At 39.9% G+C, this 19,649-nt stretch overlaps 1 protein-coding gene across 2 annotated transcripts in view; it reads left to right on the top strand.

Moving 5' to 3' along the window:
* TMEM132D (transmembrane protein 132D) overlaps positions 1-19,649 on the top strand; it is a 272,020-nt gene that overhangs the window by 171,105 nt on the left and 81,266 nt on the right. For both annotated transcript variants that reach the window (XR_007506767.1, XM_049806377.1), the window contains exon 4: positions 1,988-2,171. Coding sequence is in view for 1 of the 2 variants with exons in the window: in XM_049806377.1 (XP_049662334.1) it covers positions 1,988-2,171 (184 nt within the window). In the remaining variant the exon portion in view is untranslated. The remainder of the gene's footprint in view (positions 1-1,987; positions 2,172-19,649) is intronic.

Below are 19,649 nucleotides of genomic sequence, written 5' to 3'. Positions count from 1 at the left end.
TCTGTGGTATTCTGCCCTGCAGTCCCCTCCTGTGCAGCAGTCCTTTGCTGCTGTTACAGGACACATTTCTGGTGACAGCACCAATTCTGCAAAGCCGGTGACAGGTAGTAGCAGACACCAATGCAATAATAAAGAAAGGCACGCTGAACAGAATCACAAAACCAAGGTTCATTGTATGAAGATTCAATTAGCTCGTTAAACACGGAAACTGTGATAGAACACACTGTATACTGTACAAAACAGGATCACTTCCAAGTATTTATAGGCAACACATTGCCTATTCCTGCTCATACAATTAAGGTAACCGAGTTTCAGCAGTCACAGCTGCATAAAGCAGCTTTCTGATCCTACCTAGGGCAGCATGAAATAAGACCGCATTCACTGCTAGTTTAGAAATTGTGCTCTTTTTTTTTTTTTTTTTCTGACAGGAAGAAATGAGAAATTCCATTTTGGAACCACAGAGGCTCCTTTTAAATTCCATCCAGGATGGGAACAACTCAATTAATCCAGTAAAAGCCAAACCTTAAAGATGATCAGATTAAACTCTTCAAGCGGTGGCTTTGGATAATGCATTGGATTTAACCAGCATGATAAAAATCTCTGAGTATTTTGGGAAGAATCCCAAACTGAGGCTGTTGTCATAACTGGTCTTCATAAAAAATATGCTTAGTTTTAGCTCTTTTTCTACATCAGCTGGGAAAACCTGCTGGGTTTTGGGCACATTCTGGGATTCTCTACTCAGTTGCTGAAATGTTTCCTCTTTTTTCTAGTTGCACTGTCCAATGCAAGTGGCCTGTGGCACTTCAGTACTGTGCCATTCTTTCTCTCCTTGAGTATTATCCCACTGAAAGAAATTCTGCTCTTTCCTTTCCCCTCCAGACAAACACTGAAGATCTGTTCAACCTTCAGTGTTTCAGAGGTAAAAGCACTGTCATTCTCAATGTCCCCTGGATTACTGCACTGCTAAGGAATTCTGCATTCCTCAACAATTTTACAGTAAATTGAGTATTTTCTTGTCTCTATAAATGCCACTGGACTATGGAGCTCACCTTGCCAAGATACACAATAGAAACTTCACTGCATTGCTTTCTATACAGTAGCTGATTTTATAACAAGCTTTGCAGCAATTGCACCTTTCCATTTTTCCACCTTTACTTTTTTGCTTTATGGTATTCGCTTATATGAACCATCTAACCTTAGGAAGGACAGCATGTAAAGACAAAGGAGCATTGATAAGGTATCGGTAACCCCAATGTTGCCAGAGTATCCTGGAGAATCCCATCTAGTAACTCTTTGTTCTTTTCTAGTGTCAAGGATCCTGGCAGGATTGGCCAAAATTAAATAATCCAATTTTATAACTCTCCTCTCCTGCAACAAGCTAAATTATCTATAATTCCTAGTTTAGCAAAAGACAAAAGGACATTCAGACAGATGTTCACAGCAAGGTAGCAGTAGAACCAAAAATTAATTCCAAGTTTTCCAATCCTCTGCTCCCTGCTGCCCTGGTTCACAGACCCCATCCTGAGCTTTGACCTCTCTTCCACACCTCTCTTTTTAAAAAGTAGAAAATACTTTTAATGTAGTGGTTTCCCATTTCAAGGATGATTCCCTTTAGATTTGCTCATGTCTTGCTTTAACAGGGAGGAAATAGAATGTGCTCATTCAAGGGAGAGCCTCGGAGTCAGGATTTTTAGGCTGTAGCTTTAGCCTTAGCTTTACCTTGATTTGTTCTTGTTTCTCCACCTGTAAAATGGAGCAGTGCTTAGTGATCCATGTCACAGGGTGTAACTAAGGCACTTGAATGTGTGGGAAATACCCTGAAACCTTAAGACAAGCGCAAATGGTTAATTCATTATTAAATCCATCATCCCACCAAATTGCCTCTTTGGAAGAGCCTTAATCCAATGTTTTATTAATATAAAAGCAATTACATTGCTGTCTTATCAGTCATGCGAATGGAACATTTCTTTTTCTTTCTTTCTTGCAGTGCGGATGGTCCTTCCTCTGAAATCATGCAGATTGATTTTGAAATTGAAGACCTAACTGACCTACCTGGGACCCAGCTTATCACGTGGCAGGTGGAATATCCCGGAGATACAACATCGGATCTAGGAATCTCCAAGATCTACGTAAGCCAGAAGGACCTAGTAGGCGTTCTCCCTTTGGCTATGGTAAGAAATTGTCTGGCATTCTGCAAGTTTTTCATATTGCTTTACAACTCTAGCATCTGACAGATGCAAATAATCTGCTGAAAGGGGAGGGAGGGACAGAAACTTTCAGCACCTTGCTGAACAGGTACCAACTGCTGAAGTTAGCTTCGTTCAGCGGTGAAACCGCATGAGGGGAGACCACAGGTTCCCACGGAAGGCCCAACCATGCTCTCTTTCACCAATACAGTGACTTCTTGGAGGCAAAAGCTGAGTTGATGACATTTCCAGTGTTCAGAACTCACTTGTTGCATGAAGTGCTATACTTGGACACCGAGTTCAATGTGGTGTATGTCCTACTTGAACCACAAGTACGCTTACATTTGTTTGGTCTAGTGTTTAAGGACTTCCTGGATCACTGTTTTTTCAGGTTTTGGATTCTGACTCCATATTCATTTGAGAGTGAGAAGAGAAATAAAAGTCATGACGTGACTTCTGAGTAAATTTTAATTACTCGGGGAACACAAAATACAGTACATAGCCAATGTCTGTTCTACATAAATGCATTCAAATGGGTTGTTTCACTGTCACAGTGCAAACTACAGGGCTTGAAAAATACCTGATCCTTTAGCCTTGTTCTTAGCTAAAAAAACCCTGTTAGATACCCAAATTCCAAGTACAAAGAGAAATTTTGTGCATTTCCTCTTCAGTCTCCTTCACATTTCTTCATCGTTAGGGATGAAGTATACTTGTCTAAGGTGTGGCTGTGCCCCATTTCCGTGCTTGGACAATCTATTAGAAAATATTGACACACGATTATTTAACACGGAAAGAAAAACAAAAATCAATCTTGGAGCATTTAAAGAAACATAACCTGGATGTTTGCCTAGTGATAGCCAGTTAATTATGCCATTATTGAAGGCTGAAGGTGTTCTGTGCACTTCCAGACTCTCAGAACTGGCTATTATTGTTATTTACCAACTTCAGAACTACTCAGATGTCGTGATTCTTTATTTCACCAAAAATATTTCTTTTCTTTTGTAATGGCTCATATTTTCATTACCAAGGTGTTTATCATAGTTGAAATAGCTCTCACCGACTGGTATTGTGGCCATCTAACACATCAGAGTTGTATAACTAATCCTTTTGTTTTGTACAACTGTTTTCATGGGCTAGTTCCTGCTGTTGAACAGTGGGTGGTGGCTGCTGGTTTGTTGATAAGAGAAGAGACTTTCAGGTCTGCAGATGGGACCTGATGTGCAGTCACATGAGTTCTGGAGTACTGAGGGTTAGGGCTGTAGAGGTGATCTGATTTGCATAATCTGAGATGTAGGGGGGGTTATTCGCTCCATCCCTTAATAGGAATAGAAAATATTTATTTCCCAGTGGTTCCAGCGGTTGCAGAGAACACTAGCTCTTCTCACACATGCCCACGATCCATGCTTTAGTATCAAGTGATATAGCGGCAAAATATAGTTCGTAAGAACAAAGATAGATTCTCCTGGCTGTTGCTACAAATCAACTCACTCTCTTCATTTCCATTAAAAGATGAACAAAGAAGCCCATTTTCCAGAAGCACAAAATTCTATGCTCAAAGGTCATGTGAAGACTATAAAGTTATCAGTAGGTGGCATTTTACAAGGCAACAGGTGTTGGGATAATGGGTAAGAGAGAAAGCAAAGATAAATTGCAGGGGTACCCTAATTACTGACAGACTGGGAATAATTTTAACCTTCTTTGCATTAACTGGAGTGTCAAGGAAGAAACTCTGGGGTATCACAAATCTCCAAATCTTTGTTGTACTTCACTTTGTGCTTAGGAAATGATGATTCAGGTGCAGACCTTTCGAGACACCTAACTTAGATTAGTTTGGTACTTCAGACTTCCCTGTGATCTTAGCAAAGCCAGTTTGTAATTTACAAATTTAAAATAAATAAATTCTACTCTTCCATTTAGAAAGAACCACAGCGAAAACAAAGTGTTATATTATTTCTCTGTTTCTGGAGTCTGGGGTTAATTTGGGTTAGTTTTGCTGGGCTTCTTAGCAGAGCATGTAATTTCATGTTTAGAAGCACCAAACAGAAATGCTGTTGAATATTTCAATTATAGGTTAATTTTTCAAACAAACATTTTATTGCTTTAACATTAGGCAGAGCTTTGTTTTTTTAATAGACTAGCACATACCACCTCTGCACCATCTTTCTTTTCTGTAGTCTTTTCTGCTATTATGGATTTGTAAATTGAAAAGCAAAAGATTGGCCAATTTAAAGCTTCCCGTTTCCTTTTTTTTGAGTTACAAAATGCTGCAATGGAAAGACTTAAATGTATCTATCAGCATCAGGACACACCAGAAATGCCCACTTTCTGCTGAAGTTATTAGGACACTTTCTGCACTCACCTTACCTTTCTCCAGTGCATTTTTTTTTCCTATGGCATATTAACATTGCGACCCTTGAGACCCCTGCAGGGCCCTACACCAATAATGGCAACACAAGTCACAGTAGAGCACTCAAGGATATTGAAGAGAAAAGCTGTACAGTGTATTTTATGGGTGTGTGGGTACCATGAAGGCTGATATTTCTGGTACTTTAATAACACCTTTTCTAATTTTGAAGTGTAACAGAACCTCTCTTGGTAAGCTGTGCATGGGACCCCAGTCGGCCCTTGTTAGCAGGAGGGGAATAGCATGGGAGAAAACATTTAATTTAAGAACATTGTAAGAACCTGTGAGCACCTGTTTGGATATTCACAATGCATGATCCTTTCCCTTAAGCCTGATGAAATACAGGCAAAGGTGTTTAGCCAGGGTTATAAAAAAATTATTGGCCTTTTACCATGATTGCTTTGCAGTGGCTCTTACAGCCCCATAGCAACGTCTTGCCTTGTTGACAGAAACTAAAACATCCACTAAACCCCATGGAAGAGGCAGATGTTTGTATGATATAATGTTCTTCACCAGGACAGTTTCCACGGTAATTTGTGCATTTCTTGCATTGGCACTCTTCAAAACTCTCTCCATATCCCTGCCAGCTTTCTCACTGCAAGGTTTGTGTCTCCAGGTAGTCTGCGGCCAAGGAACTGGAGAAGAGGGTCTTAAGAACATGTTGATCAGTACAGGAATTGTAGGAACAGAGTGCTTTATTCTGGATGGAGAATTCTGGACAAGGAATGCCAGAGGATTACTCCATGCTAATTATTGAAAAATTGGCACTTTGGGAAAAAAAAAAAAAAATCACAAGTAAATAGTGAAGAAGCAAAAAACTTCTATGTTGTTCTTTGTTGTCAACTAACATATATATTAATTCTCTTTAAACATCATTCTCTTAACATTTACCTGTAATAGGGTATCCTTTGAGACAGGAACCCTAGCACCTCTTCAGACCTTTGAAATACAGTATTACAAAGGTGTATGGTCCATTTGTTCATTAACTGTCTTGAACATGCGAAACTGCTGAGGTTTTTTGAGTTGAGGAGCTGCAATGTAGTGTGACAGCCAGTGAGAATAATATGCCTGAATCTTCTAGAATATGACATAATTTTTTACTGGCATCCTAAAACACCAGCTTCTAATTCCTATTTGACTTCTTTCTAGTGTTTCTTCCCTATTTTGTTTCACTCTCATTTTGTTATGTGATAAATGGCACAGCTTTAATCACTCAAATTGTACGTTTGGCGCTATTGATTATTGTTGCTTTTATACATTCTGTCAGCTCTTTCATAATTATGAAAGTTCACCTTTTGTTGAACCTTAATGATTAGGTGAGGATGAGAGACAGACAAGCTCTGTAGCCATCTGTGTACATACAAGATAATCCCTACTGAGAAAGGCAGAGGGCAGATATGACATGCTGGTAAATGGATAAGTTGAAATCTGTTCTGTAAATAATAATAATAAAAATGGTGAATAATAAAATACTTGGGCTGGTTCTTAACTGAACCAGCTCAGAATATGGAAATCATCTGCCTTACCTGTGCATATGCCCTAAACCTATTCTATCTGTGCTCTCCCTTTATTTAATAATCTTATAAGGAATCAGGGCAAAACACCTGTTTCATAAATCTCATAGGGGGACATGTTGGTCCCAGGGTTGATAAATCCATAATCAGAGTAGTCCTTTGACTAGAAAATACACTGTGTTAACTTCACTTTCTCCTAGAATATAGAAAAAAATATATACAGGATGATCAGTGTCCCTTCAGAAATTTCTTGAAAAGGTTGCAGTTTCCTGACCTTCAATTTTTGTTAAATTGTTGTCTGCATACGTGTTTTAAATTTCTGAATATTAGAGTCATCCTGGCTCACACAAATGTAGCTGCCCTGCTATTCAAGACAGTATCAGGTGTAAAGATATGGATGTGGACCAGCTGTTTCAGGTGGTGGTAGGACATATGAAGCTGATGAAGAAACCAGGCGGTTGGATGATGAGCACCCATGTGTATAAAAAGTCTGTGAATCTGGATTGCTTTCTTGGGAGACTCCCCAGCCCTTACAGATGAGCTGATCTTAATGCCAGCAATAATAGACTGTCCTGTATGATCTGTGCAACTAGGAAACAGCAGAAAAATTCTGCCTTCCAGAGCAAGAATCCTTGAGTACTGCAGAGTCATGGTAACAGTGGCAGAGTAGCCCTGGATTACCTCACACCAATCATGACATTAGTATTTTGAAGTTGATAATTCAGCTTTCTTGCTGTTCAGAGAATCTCAAACTTGCTGGCAGGATAGCTTGCCTGGCACTAGGGCTGAATTAGCAGCTTTCACCTTACCAGGGTATAGCAGGACAGGCTCACTTTAGTCTCTATCAATCTCAGCTCCGGTCTGGGGCTTGGTGAGTTTTATACCCATCTGCCTGTGGAGTGCCTGTCTTCCCTTCTCACTGAATACATTGGGACAGCCCTTAGGTATGTTTATAATCTAGTCAGCATCAACCTAAAAAAATAACCTTATTATTAGAGAAGTAAAATGGACAGGAAGAAAAGATGGGATTTGAAACTTGATTAATGGTACAACAGTGAGGCTGCAGGCTGCTTGGCAGAGGCAAGAACTCCAAAGACAACCTTCCATCCCTCACAGCCATATTTTAGCAGGCAAAGGTGAACAGTGAATCACAGACTTGTATCAGCAGCTGAGCTTCCATTATCTCTCCGGTTTTGGCCCGTTATTTATTATCCTCAGGCAGTGCAACATCGGCCTCCGAGACAGTCAAGTGAGGTGTGAGGCAGAGAGAGATTTAAATCAAATGTAGAAAAAAACTCTGAGAAGGGACTCCTGATTTATGACAGGCTTAAGCAGAGTCAGTGACCAAAGTCCAGCTCATTACTTTGCAACAAACAGGTTGTAGCGAAGGCAAAGAATTATTCCTACTCATCTGACCCTACGAAGGAGTCCCGACATGGTGAGCTGTCCCTGCTCTCAGAAATGCACACTCAGCTCTGTTCTTGCAGAGGAAAGCTGCTTTGGTGCAGATCAAACTGACCTATTTTTTAAGCTGCAAATGAAGGTGGTTTAAGCAAACTTGAGTGAGCTGTTTGGAAGAGAGATCACATTATCCTTCATCTCAGGTGACTTACGAGGTTAGTAACCTCCAGGAAAGGGTCCCTGGTAGTGTTGGAGCAAAATAACCTTTGAAACCAGAGCAACCGTTTTTGCAACGTTTGTGTCATCACAGCTGCTAGTGTATGAAACATAAGTGAAATATTTATTTTACAAGGTCAGGTTAGTAAACTAGCTGTAAAAAGGAAATGCTGTCTTTATTTGTTGAACAGAAATATTTTATAATGCATAGTATCTAACAAACTTCATATTTAAAATGATATTTTGTTAAAAGGTCTGGGTTTGTACCTCCTAGCACAGTTATCAAAGTAACATTGACTGTAAACCCATTCTCCCATTGCAGATGAACATGGTCTTGTCCTCAGACCCATTAGAGCCATTTTGGCTCGTGAGAAGTTGTATTTATGGCAGTCATATTAAATATATTGTATCCAAAACCTGAACACGAGTTTAACATTATACATTTTAGATAATTTATTGTTTCAACTTGCTCCTAATGTTCTTTATAAAAAATTAACAAAAACGTTGACAGGAAGTAAACGTTCTACATACCATCAGCGTAAGAAGCTGGATAAATAGACCAAATAAATAAATAAAATCAATTGCTGCAGCAAAGAGGCTATCTATTATATAGGAAGCGTTTCCGTACTAAAAGTATTTCTAATAAGTACAGGAATCAGCTGTCATGGCAGTGCCAGTCACTGCTGGATTTTAAAAATGCTTAGGGTATTAATGTCCTTATAAAAATATGTATCCAAAACATTTACTTTTCAGCTAGTGCTGTTTATGTTCTGTTAGAGACTGGATACATAGCTCAGACTTAGCTACCAGAGTGCTCAGTGCTGCACAAACACATATTTAATTATAACCTCACCCTGAAGAATTCAGAAGCCAAACAGGGAAGACTAATGATAAAAACAAAGAAAATATTGGTCCCTTCCTGCAGAAGAGGGATGGGGATGGGCAGTCCTGCAGTCAACCGGAATGCCTTCTCCTAGACCAAGGTTTCAGCTTGGTTCTTTTTCCCCATGCCAGAAGATGTGATGGGTGGATCATGGTCCCTGGAGCACAGACCTAGTTGTGCAAGTGCTGCCATTGCTGGAGCTTACGGTTGGCGTGTAGCTCTAAAGAGAGTGTGGCTGTCCCCGTCTCGTCCTCAGGTCCCCTATTTTACTCCAGTGCTTTGCCACTGCTCGGGTTGGCAGAGTGCTCCCGGTTTCTATCGGGAGCTGCTCAGGAGTACAGTGGGTGTCCGGGCTGGGGTAGTGGAACAGGATACTGGAGGCCTCCAATACAGCCTTTTCTCTACTGTCTACTATCTAAGCTGACCATTAGGATGCTTTTGGATGAAATGAACGCTTTTCTGTGGGAGAACTGAAATGTGAATCTCCATTCGTGTGTATGATAGAGATGAACAGATTACAAGGAGGATCTGCTTTTGGCTGTGACTGGCCTGGGTTCTGTCTGGCAGCTGAGAAGTGCAGGATCACATCAGCCAAAATCGGCTGCCCTACTCACCTTTAATGAGTGAATATTTCTAGACACTTCCACTGACAGTCAGCTGTATGAAAAAGATGTCTAGAGAGTAGTTAAAAGCTTTTACCTTCCTAATTCGTAGCTTTTAAAATGCAATTACAATATTCGGCAAGTTTTCAAATATTTAATTAAAATGTTACCCATTTCTGAAGACAGACCTTTTAAATCAGAATGATTAGTGAATCGCAGATGAAATCTATTCATAGGAAAGGGAGAAACCTTTGGATCATTGCGATATTGCAAGCAACCGTTTTCTTTTCTTAACTATATCCCATTGCTTCCTAAAATTACATAGGTCAAGGTCTTACAATTTCATATCAAAAAACAGACTTTCTGTTCTCCCAGTAACATCACTTGGCAGCTACCATTTACGATTTTAATTCATCTTTCTTGAAAATAGATATCCAAGAGTACTACAGGATACCAGATAATGTCCCTTGCCATTGTTGTCTGTTTATGCACTGGAAATGTTTTTTTCTCCATTTCAGATGACACATCCATGGTTTTGGTACTGGTTGTTGGGGTTTTTTGTTTGGTCGGGGGTTGTTTTGTACAATGGCATACATTCATCCTGTGAATGAATATTATGTCCAGATCTTTCTTTTGTTCTGTTACTTCAGGCTGATGCCTCTTACCTGATGGCTGAAATTCTTGCTGTCAGTCCTCAGCATTAAACTTTGCACTGTGTGTGACTGCATTTCGTTCCATTTCTTTTTCCTGAATCCTTTGTTTTATCTGGTGCTTCTTATTTAATAGTTCAAACTTCTGTATTGACAATGCCTCCCAAACTGATACCGTTAGCAAATTGTTGTAGTAGTGTTTCATCTTGTTCAAGGGTCATTACTGACAGCGATAAAAAAAAAAAAATCTGTCCCCAGACTAATTCTGGAATATTGTTGTATCAATCTAATTCTGGAATATTGCTGTGTCGGTTCAGAGGAGTAAGTTGTCTTACTAACTGTCGATCTCACAGCTTTGCCTGGATCCAAAAGCCTACTCTCTGGATTGGTTCTCAGTGGTTTGGGCAACTTCAACGAGAAGGACTTTGTATTCAAAAGCTTGTTAATCAGTCTTTATGCAATGCATGAGTCAGATAAGACTCTGTTCCATGTTCTAATAACTGTAATAAGCCTGTACAGCTAATAGGAGAAAATGTTTCATCAAGTAAACACATAATAATCTGTTATGCTTCAGAAACTAATTGAATCACAGGTATCGGAAGCTACAAGCCATTTTTCTTATATGTAGATGTCAATTATTTATGCTTTATGTGATATTGGCACCTATCTGTACCCAAATTATGGACCAGGCAGCTGAGTAGTCCAATCCGGTGTGACAGTTCTGGTATTCCTACGTGACTGTGTTCAAGAAGTGAATATACTCAACTGCAAGGGGGCTAATGTATAAGGTTCATTTTCCAATTAGAACTGCCTGTTGAAAATGGCTTGGTTTGGTCTTCAACTTACTGTTATTATAACTGTTATGCTAAACATTGGCCTTGTTCCGGCAGGCTTCTATTGTCTAACTACCGACAAACTGACAGATGCGTGAGTCACTAGCACATAGCATTTCATTTTGTATACAGAGAATGAAATGAGAAAATAATACAAGTACTTGGCAATCAAAGATGCCTTATCTCCAGAATCCAACAAATGCCATATTCTTTGGATTTTTCCTTCCAGAATTAATGATGACCCTGGGGTTCTTAACATTTGAAATAACAAGCAATAGCTCTTTCCCTTTACAATTAGACATTTCATTGACCTGTGGAGCATGCCATGAAACAGTAACTGTGTTCATTGTAACATCAATGCAGACATTTTGCTACTTAAATTCCCAAGCGGTGAAAACCATCAAGTAGGTCTTCCAGTTTAATCCAATTCTTTTTCTGCCAAAGGTTACTACAGGCTCATGCAAAAAGATCTTGATGATGATGTTGTTGTTGAAGACAAGAGATGAGAAATCTGTATCTGGAGCCGCAGCTGCTAGCTGACTAATACCTAATACTGTAATCACCGGTAATAATAGAAAGCAACAGTCACCCAGTTTTTGTCTGAGTTGGGGAATGAGTAATGAGGGCTCGGACTGGCTGCTGGCAAAGCTGCTGACGGCCACACAATTTGATGTGGAACATCAAAAACTGGGTTCCCTAGAGAAGCAGGAACAAACACAAGGGTATTTTTCTTATGAATTAAAGCCTAAGAAAAATGGCTTTGCGTAACAGCTGCTGTTCTTTCTTAAGTGCGAGTTACATATGTTTTTCTTGATTAGATGCATGCAGTTGAACTGGGTTGAAACAAGCCCAATCCTTCAGCCCTGACAATCTTTTTTGTGTTGCTCTGAAGCCGCACGATACTATGAAATGCAGAAGGACCGGGAAAACATGGCAGATCTGAATTTAGAGCAAGTTTCACCCAGAACTTGTCCCTGCTTCAATGGATGCAAGATTTAGAAGTCCTGGCCTGCTTTCACACTGCTGTAAAGCCACTGGTATTAAAATTGTTATGAGTTTAAACCAGAAATAATTTGGTGGTGAATCAAGTTTTCAGAATGAAAATCTCATAAATACTTGACAATTTGATAATTTTTGTCCAGCCAAGTTTCAGCCAGCTGAAACAGACCTAATTTTCAGTAGGCAAGTGTTTTGAATGATTTTAAAGTCAGTGTGTCTCAAGATGTCTCGCTCTGAGTGCCCAGAATCACCAGTAATCACTGAAAATATTGCACCACCTAATTTGGATTATTTTTCCAATACCTTTATATCTTTATGTTAAGCAGATTCAGTTAATAGCAAAGAAATTTCAAAAGTTTTTTTGTTGGGGAAAAAAACCAGGGATGGTGTTTGCTTACTTTCATTGAAATACAGTCAGATTGGGTTTATAGAAAACAGATTACTTCCTTCTGTTCCTCTTTTGTTTCATGTCAAGTTTCACTCACTGGATTTTGTAACACAACATTGCCATACAGTGTAGTAGTAAACAATGCAAAACAATCTTTAATTCTGACTGCTAAATTGTTTTTACTGAAACACAAAAGATCACAGAAAGCTTTCTTCTATGCTCAGATTGGGCAAATCTGGTCACATCAGGACCCACAGTTTACACTAATTTAAGAACATTCCTTCAAATATATATTCATTGAAGTGTTGTGTGTCCCCTCCTTCTTTTTAATCAGAGAATCTTTCTAAAGAGCGGTTAGAACCACAGAGCCCCTGAAGCTGAAGAGAGCTCCAGCTGTTAGCGGGTCTGATGCCCTGCTCAGAGAGCCAGTCCTTCTGGGCTGTGTCCACTTGACATTTGAACACCTCCAAAGATGGATATCCCACAGTCTTTCTCAGAAAACGGTTTCAGTATTCGATCACCCTCATGGTAATTTGTTTTTCCATGTATCTAGATGGAATTTCCCATGTTCTAACTTGTGTCCTGTGCCTCTCTCCTATTGCCATACAAGCCTGAGAACAATCTGGCTTTGTCTTCCCCATAGGCTCTGATCAGGTGGCTATAGAAAGCAGTAAGGTGTCCCATTTGCCTTCTCTTCTTAAGGCTGAACAGGCCCAGCTCTCTACGCCTCTCCATGTTCATCGTGCGCTCCAGCCTGCGACCAGCTCGGTGGGTCTGCGCTGGCCTCACTCCAGTGCGTCGATATCCTTGGCTTGAGCTACAGCCTCCGTTGGCTTCCCACCTCTTAATTGATGTGGTTATGAAAAGATTTCTCCCTTTTGGCATAATGAAAGGGATGCTGCCTTAATTGGTTCCCTTCAGATTAGTGATTTGAATAAAACATAGCTGAAAAAGAAGCAGCAAATTACTCCCTACTGAAATAGATCCATGGCCACTGTGGTGCTGCTTGAGCAAAGCAGGTGGGTCTCACTCTTTTCAGCTTCTTGACACAATTTTTAGATGTGTTTTGTGATTTTGAGGTACAATTTGGAGGTTTGGGCCTTCACGTTTTACTTTTTTTTCTTTTCTTTTGAGGATTAAAGCTTTTGAAATTATTTATTTACGAGCCATGAAAATCTCCCCAAAATGGATTTTAACAAGTGTGTAATTGGATAATTTGACAACTGGTAAGCTGAAGCCCCAGAGATCAGGAATTACACTTCACTACAGAATAGTCGTTCTTCATGTAGAATTAATTAGATTTCCTCTAGATTACAAGTAGTAAGAGGAGTAGGCAATTAAGAGAATTATTCTCTGACTTTTCCATCCTCCTTTTAATTGCCAGCCAGTGGTATTAAGAATTCCTTTTTCTATGTGAGATGTCCTCAGAGGCAGGATGCCAGAAAGAGGACGAGGGACAATGGATTAAACACTGGCCCAGGACTCAGAAGAAATGACTACCGGCTTTGTGTGTGACTTGGACTCGCCTTCTGAGGGACTGACTATCCATTGGGCCTGAAAGCTGTGGGGTTCACGGGCGGCAGACAGCAAAACGAGGACAGGTTCTGATCTGTTGAGGGTAATGTTTTTCAGTGGATTGCTAAGTCAAGCAAAACTTACTCCTCCCCCACCCCACTCCCAGCTGGGTTAGTACAAACGCCTGTGCAGCTGCTGAGGACTTGAGATTGGCTAAAAATAACCATTCTTTTATTTGTTGGGTCATTATGAACCCAGCTCGGTTCCCCGGTTTGCTTCATCACCTGCCCATAGAAAAGGAACAGTGGCATCATCAAAGGAGCGGTTCAGGCAGCATGGCTCCTGAAATAACATTTTCGGGAACAAATAGTGGCAACAGCCTAAAAGATCTGGAGGGAAGCTTAAACCTTTGTCATGCGTGGAGATGGACAGGGCACGGACAGCTGAACAGGGTGGAAAAGCACTCTGCTCTGGCCAGTCCTCTCCAAGAGCAGGGACTGGGACACAGCAATGGGGCTGTCACCTTTGAGGTGATTTTGGTTGTTTTCCATTGCTCTGGGGCTGGGCAAAATGAATTTGACAAACCGGATTTATGTGCAGGACATTTCTGAACCTGAAAGCGTACGTACAGGGAGATCTTTGGTGTTGTACCTGTTCTTTCTCCTTTCTTTCACACTGGCTGTTGGAGTGGCTTTCTGTGGGGGATAGCAAACAGCAAAGGAGGGGCTCGGGGGGGGGGGGGGGGTGGATTTTGTTTAGATAGGAAGGGATAAAGCAGAGCAGAAGACAGTGATTCAGATGGATGTCTGAGTCATACATCATACCTCCTGAGGCTCTTTCTGATATAAAGCACCTTATGCTCTGCCTAGGGAGAAATTTAGTCTGTGTACTGCGCAGAGGTGTATTTTCAGGTGCTACTGAGTGTTGTCAGGAGCAGCAGTGTGAACACTTGGCCTCCAGAAGAGCGGTCCTGTTCACCTTGGAAGAAGGACAGTAGAGACTTGTCTAAAGGTAGATGACATGGACCCAAATCACTCAGAACTGAGATCTCAGAATTTAATGTTTACTGAATGCAGAGAAAATAAATTTGTAAGAGGATGGTTTTTTCATTTTTTGTGACCTTCAAAGAAGGGGTGAGGAAAAAAAGCAAAATTGGAAATATGTATGGCTGCGATTTCAGAGTATCTAATGTTGTTTTATAATTACTGATGTCATTTCTAATTGTGAGGAGAATACCAAAAACCAACAACATCAAAATGTGAGAAGTGTTCATTTAAAAAAGCTTGACATTTAAAGAGACTAAATTGTAGGCATATAAGAAATGTAAATGTGAAATTAAAAAAAAAAATCTGGTTCTTTTTCATACCACTTACTAGTAGCTCTATCATAGAATAACAGAGTCACTACCCTGGAGTGGGATTCTGCAAAATTACTACCCTGGAGATACAGTAGTTACAGTTCAAAGTGACTTTTTTCTGCAATGCTAAACTTCTATTTCCTAAACCCGTCAGCTCCAAACAGAGTCAAAGTAAGTATTTAAACCACTTTATACCTCACATGAAAATCAGTCCTGACAATTTGAAAATAGATTGCAGGACTTCCAAATGTTCAAACCAGCAGTAAAAAAACAATAACTGTTAAAATTTGTATAAAAGTAGTGCAGTTCCATAAAGAACAGCAATACACTATACTGATAAGTCTTTTCATTGTAATTCATACTAAAAATCTGAAATTCTGCTTGTAATGTTTGTGAGGAAAATTACCTTTGAATTTAAAAATAATTCTGTTTCAGTGGAAGAAAGGTGTGTTGTTTTCACATATGTATTTTCTCTTTGATCTTAAAAAGATGTCAGAAAGTGGAGTTAAGTTTCCTTGTCATAACTAGGTACAATCTAATATATGTATATAGCCCTTTGCTGGTTTGGTGATAACAGGAACCACTAGAAAAAGTAAAAAGCTTCGACATGATGGGAAAAACAAAGCACTTCAACATTTAAAACAGAGAGGAAAAAACCTGAACATATGTAAAAATATGTAAAAGTATACATCTAATTTTGTCATAAACAAACCCAGAAAAGACTAGATCTGTATTGCGGCTGGCATCCAAGAAAACCAAAGCTCTCCTATTTTGGGGACTTGGTTGAGCAGATGCAGTAAAAGCTAGTGTCAAATTTTGTAGTTTAGGGACATGTTTTGTTCTGTGGTCTGTTAAATGATTTATTAATTTCTTATTGTAAAAAACTTGATTTTTTTAAACTTGGCTTTCTGAAGCAATTCTCAGCTTTCTCTCTGTCCCAGCCCCAGCCTAGATTCCTTTGGTTTATATAGAATGAGCGGAAGGTCTTTAGGAGAAAGAAAAAGTACAGTTCCAGTTATCTTCATTTCTGATGTAGCGTGTCCATATTAAACTGAGAAGATGTATATAAAAAATGAGAAAGCGTATTGTTGGTATTTAGCCAGGATATAGATGGAGTATTCTGTGACTTTGAAGATGTTTCCTTTCCTTGTTTCTGTTTTCCTTTCCATGTGTGTCCACAGCCTTATTAAATAATGTGCTTTCTGAGGCAGAGGCTGCTTTAAATATATTATTTATGTGTAGTGTCCATAACTTCATGGCTCTGATTTCAGTTGGATATGCTGGGTTACAATATAATGCTAAGAATAACATGAGCAAGTTCAAGGAACGGAGATCGTCTGCCTGCTCATGTTTTGCAAGGGGGCTTGAAAAGTAATTCAGGACAGTGTAATTATGAGACCTGGTGAACAGAACATGTTGCTAGGATTCTGAGCAATAAACTTATACGGAGGAAAAAGAAAAAAAGCCAAAACTTTCAGTCCTTCAAAATAGGTTCAGCTTTTTCTCATTAACTGACATGGAAATGTGACAATATCCAGTCTGACAATTTGTTGTTGTTGTTTTGCTTTTGAAAAATCCATGTGCTCAGATCACTCTGGTTACCCTTATCCTGGTCCAACACAAGGCTGTTCTGTATTGTCTGCTAGCACCTGTACTATGAAAGGAAAACATAACGTGATTAGTCGTCAAGCAGGAATTTTACCGTTTTCATTTTAGGAGGAAGACCTGCCAAGCTAGCCTGGTTTTGTGACATTTCTATTTAAAAGTGCAGTAAGATAAAAAATAAGAAAGGGTTTCCAGCTGGAAGAAGTGATTCTTCTTCCAGGATAAACTCAGCCAAATTACCGGAGGCAGAGGGAAAGCAGTGGTTCTGCAGTGCAGAGACAGATGCCAATTTCTGGCATCCCAGCAGCTGAGAATGAGGTTGAGCCTTATAGAAACTAGGGTTTTGTTATTGTATGGGACTGTAAGTCATAAAGAACTGGGATAATAACTGGAAAAGATTGGGAAACCCCTGCACAAAATCTTTTCCTTTCACTGCCATACATATCAATAATACAGATCAACAAAATCGGAGGAAGCATCATCAAGGATCTCTTAGGAGATTGAGGAGGCAGATTTTATTGCCTTGTACATGCCTCTAATGGATTCTCACAGTCCAGAAGACTTCAAAGATTAAAGTAAGAGGATATGCTTTTCTGTTTCTCTTGATAAAATTGCACGGGGATATCAATGAAGAATGTAATCTGCGGAAAAATTCAGAAAATTCTAGAGTAAGGGTAAACTGAAATGATTTTTCTTGCATTTGCCATTTATCAGGGGCACTGAGGTTTCTATCTGGCGCTCTGTCACCTTTCCCTGTCCCATTACAAGCAGAGTGTGAATAAAACAGAAGCCAGCACTCTTCCAGAGACCTTGAGAGCCGAGCTGATTTCATCACTGTAGTTAATTCCCTCTGGGCATTGTGCAACCTGATAGCCAGGTTTTTTTCTGCTTTTGTATTGCCAGCAAACTACCCCTTCATATGATTGCTACACTGCATACCCACATAAACAGCTGGGCAGTTATCACCTCTGCAACATCTGGCTGGCCAAGAAGTGCCCTTGCTCCTTTGTGAGCTGGGTTTGATCCAGTACTGTCAAGAACAAGATCGGCCACCTTGCTATCTCCAGTGTACAGCAGGTGGTGGTGCTGATTGTGTGCTTGTTTTCTATTTATATCCTTTTTGGATTTACAGAATTTCTTGTTACTTTCCGGAGTATCCAGTGTGGAGGCACTTTAAACTTCAACGAGTTTATAATAGTGTTTTGGTTCTTTTTCCAATAAGGACTCTGTTGAGCAGATCTCAATTGTAAGAATTGCTGCTGATGTCTGAAAGCAGTTAGTAAACATGAATCCTCTAAAGAAAGACTTAACAGCTAGCCAAACTATTAGTAAACCAGTAGCGCATTGTGTAGATACACGGGGTATTTGTTTATGTCTGTAGATCCTTGTAGATTAACAAAGTAAAGGTTCCTTTTGCCGTTCCCCCAGGTGAGAAGGCAGCTATGTCATTAAAAAGTCATTTGGCTGTACAAACACAGCCATGCTTTCTGCTAGTAGAGCTGTACTAGGATCTCCTTGCTACTTTTCATACTGTGGAGCAGCGTATCTGGCAGAAGGGTGTTGTGCAGGTCTGTACTTCATAACCCTAACGTTGGACAGTCTTAGAGAAAGTAACAACAAATTTACCCTTAAAATAACCAGGATATTTATATGCAGTCACAACAACACTATAACTTATAAAACTCAAATTACAAGTGACATGGATGTAATAGTGTAAACAAAGCAGTATGCTATCTCTGAGAAACTACCTGAAACATTTGATTGTCACAGGTTTTAGACAAGACCAATTAGATAATTTAAAAAATGGAAGGGAAAAGCACTGATATGGAAGGATACCTTGATAACATTAGGTACACAATCAGAAGAGGGTAGTTTTAATTCCTCCTCTGACACTGGCTTTCTAAGTGCCTGTGAGTAATTCTATCAGAATGTAGTCATTTCTAAACCCAGCTGACCCTTCTGGCCCCCCACTTCCTCACTTGTGTGACAAGGACACCACAGGGGTTTTGTTCCTCTCTTCTGAAGCAGTGCAAGTTTTAGTCAAATAACATTTGTCAAGCAGTTTGAATTCCTCCAGCAGAAATTTTGCAATTGCTGAAAACGGGAGAAGGAGTTGGATGCTCTGATAAACTGAATACACGAATTGTTTTAACTTCACACCTATCTTCCCGCTGCTCTCTCTGCTGGATGGCTCATCTAACCTTCCCATGGATGGGACTGGGTCACGCTGCAGTGTTTGCAGTACGCCTATGAACATCTTCTTGGTTGCTTTCTCTTACTTGTTTGGTTTGCAGTATTCCTGATAGAGGAAAGGATGCCCAGTCATGCCCTTTCAAAAGTCACTACATGCACTAGAAAATGTATATTTGCATAATTTCTTTAGTAATGGTAATTAATGCACGGAAAGGACTTAGGGTTGTAGCAAGGAAAAGGAAAGGTGGGAATGTAACAGTAGCTGAAGTATGCTCTGTTAACAAACTGACATTTAGAAATAACTGCCACTGGGCTCTTATCTCCTCTTTTTTTCTTCTTCTTTTTTTTCCCCTTAAGTGGATTAATCAAGGGTTGCTTCATGGAAAAAATATCTCAAAGAAAGCATTTAACTTATTTCCTGTTTTTAAAAATCTTAATACTAAGAAACATTGAAGAATACTTGCAGTAAGTGCTTAGAGGAGCTTAACAGAATCGAATGTCACATTTACTTAATAACTATACAGCAGATAGCACTCCTGTAATCTTTGATACATTTTACCAATTTTAATGATAATTCCACTAGTGGTATTTTAATTGTATCATGGTGGAATTCTTAGTATGAGAGGCTCTCTCTAATGCCATGTACACAGAGGTCCCCTACACAGTAAACACTTTCCCACCCTTTCTTTTCTTTCCACTTGGGTATCGGCAGAGCTCTGGAAAATGTGGCTATGCAGAATTTAGCTGCCAGGCAAACACTAGCCCATTTGGGAGATGGGATGGGATGAGAGAGCACCAGCCTGGCACCTCAAGAGGCAGCTGGTAGCACCGGTCATCCCCCTCCACTCCAAATCCCCACTCAGTGGGGGGGGGGGGTCCAAAGAAGTTGCACATTCCTTTTTC

This window comes from Accipiter gentilis, chromosome 7, assembly GCF_929443795.1.
Source record: "Accipiter gentilis chromosome 7, bAccGen1.1, whole genome shotgun sequence".
Classification (NCBI taxonomy): Eukaryota; Metazoa; Chordata; class Aves; order Accipitriformes; family Accipitridae; genus Astur; species Astur gentilis.
The sequence above is the reverse complement of the archived record's forward strand: the minus strand, read 5'-3'. Positions and strand labels throughout refer to the sequence as shown.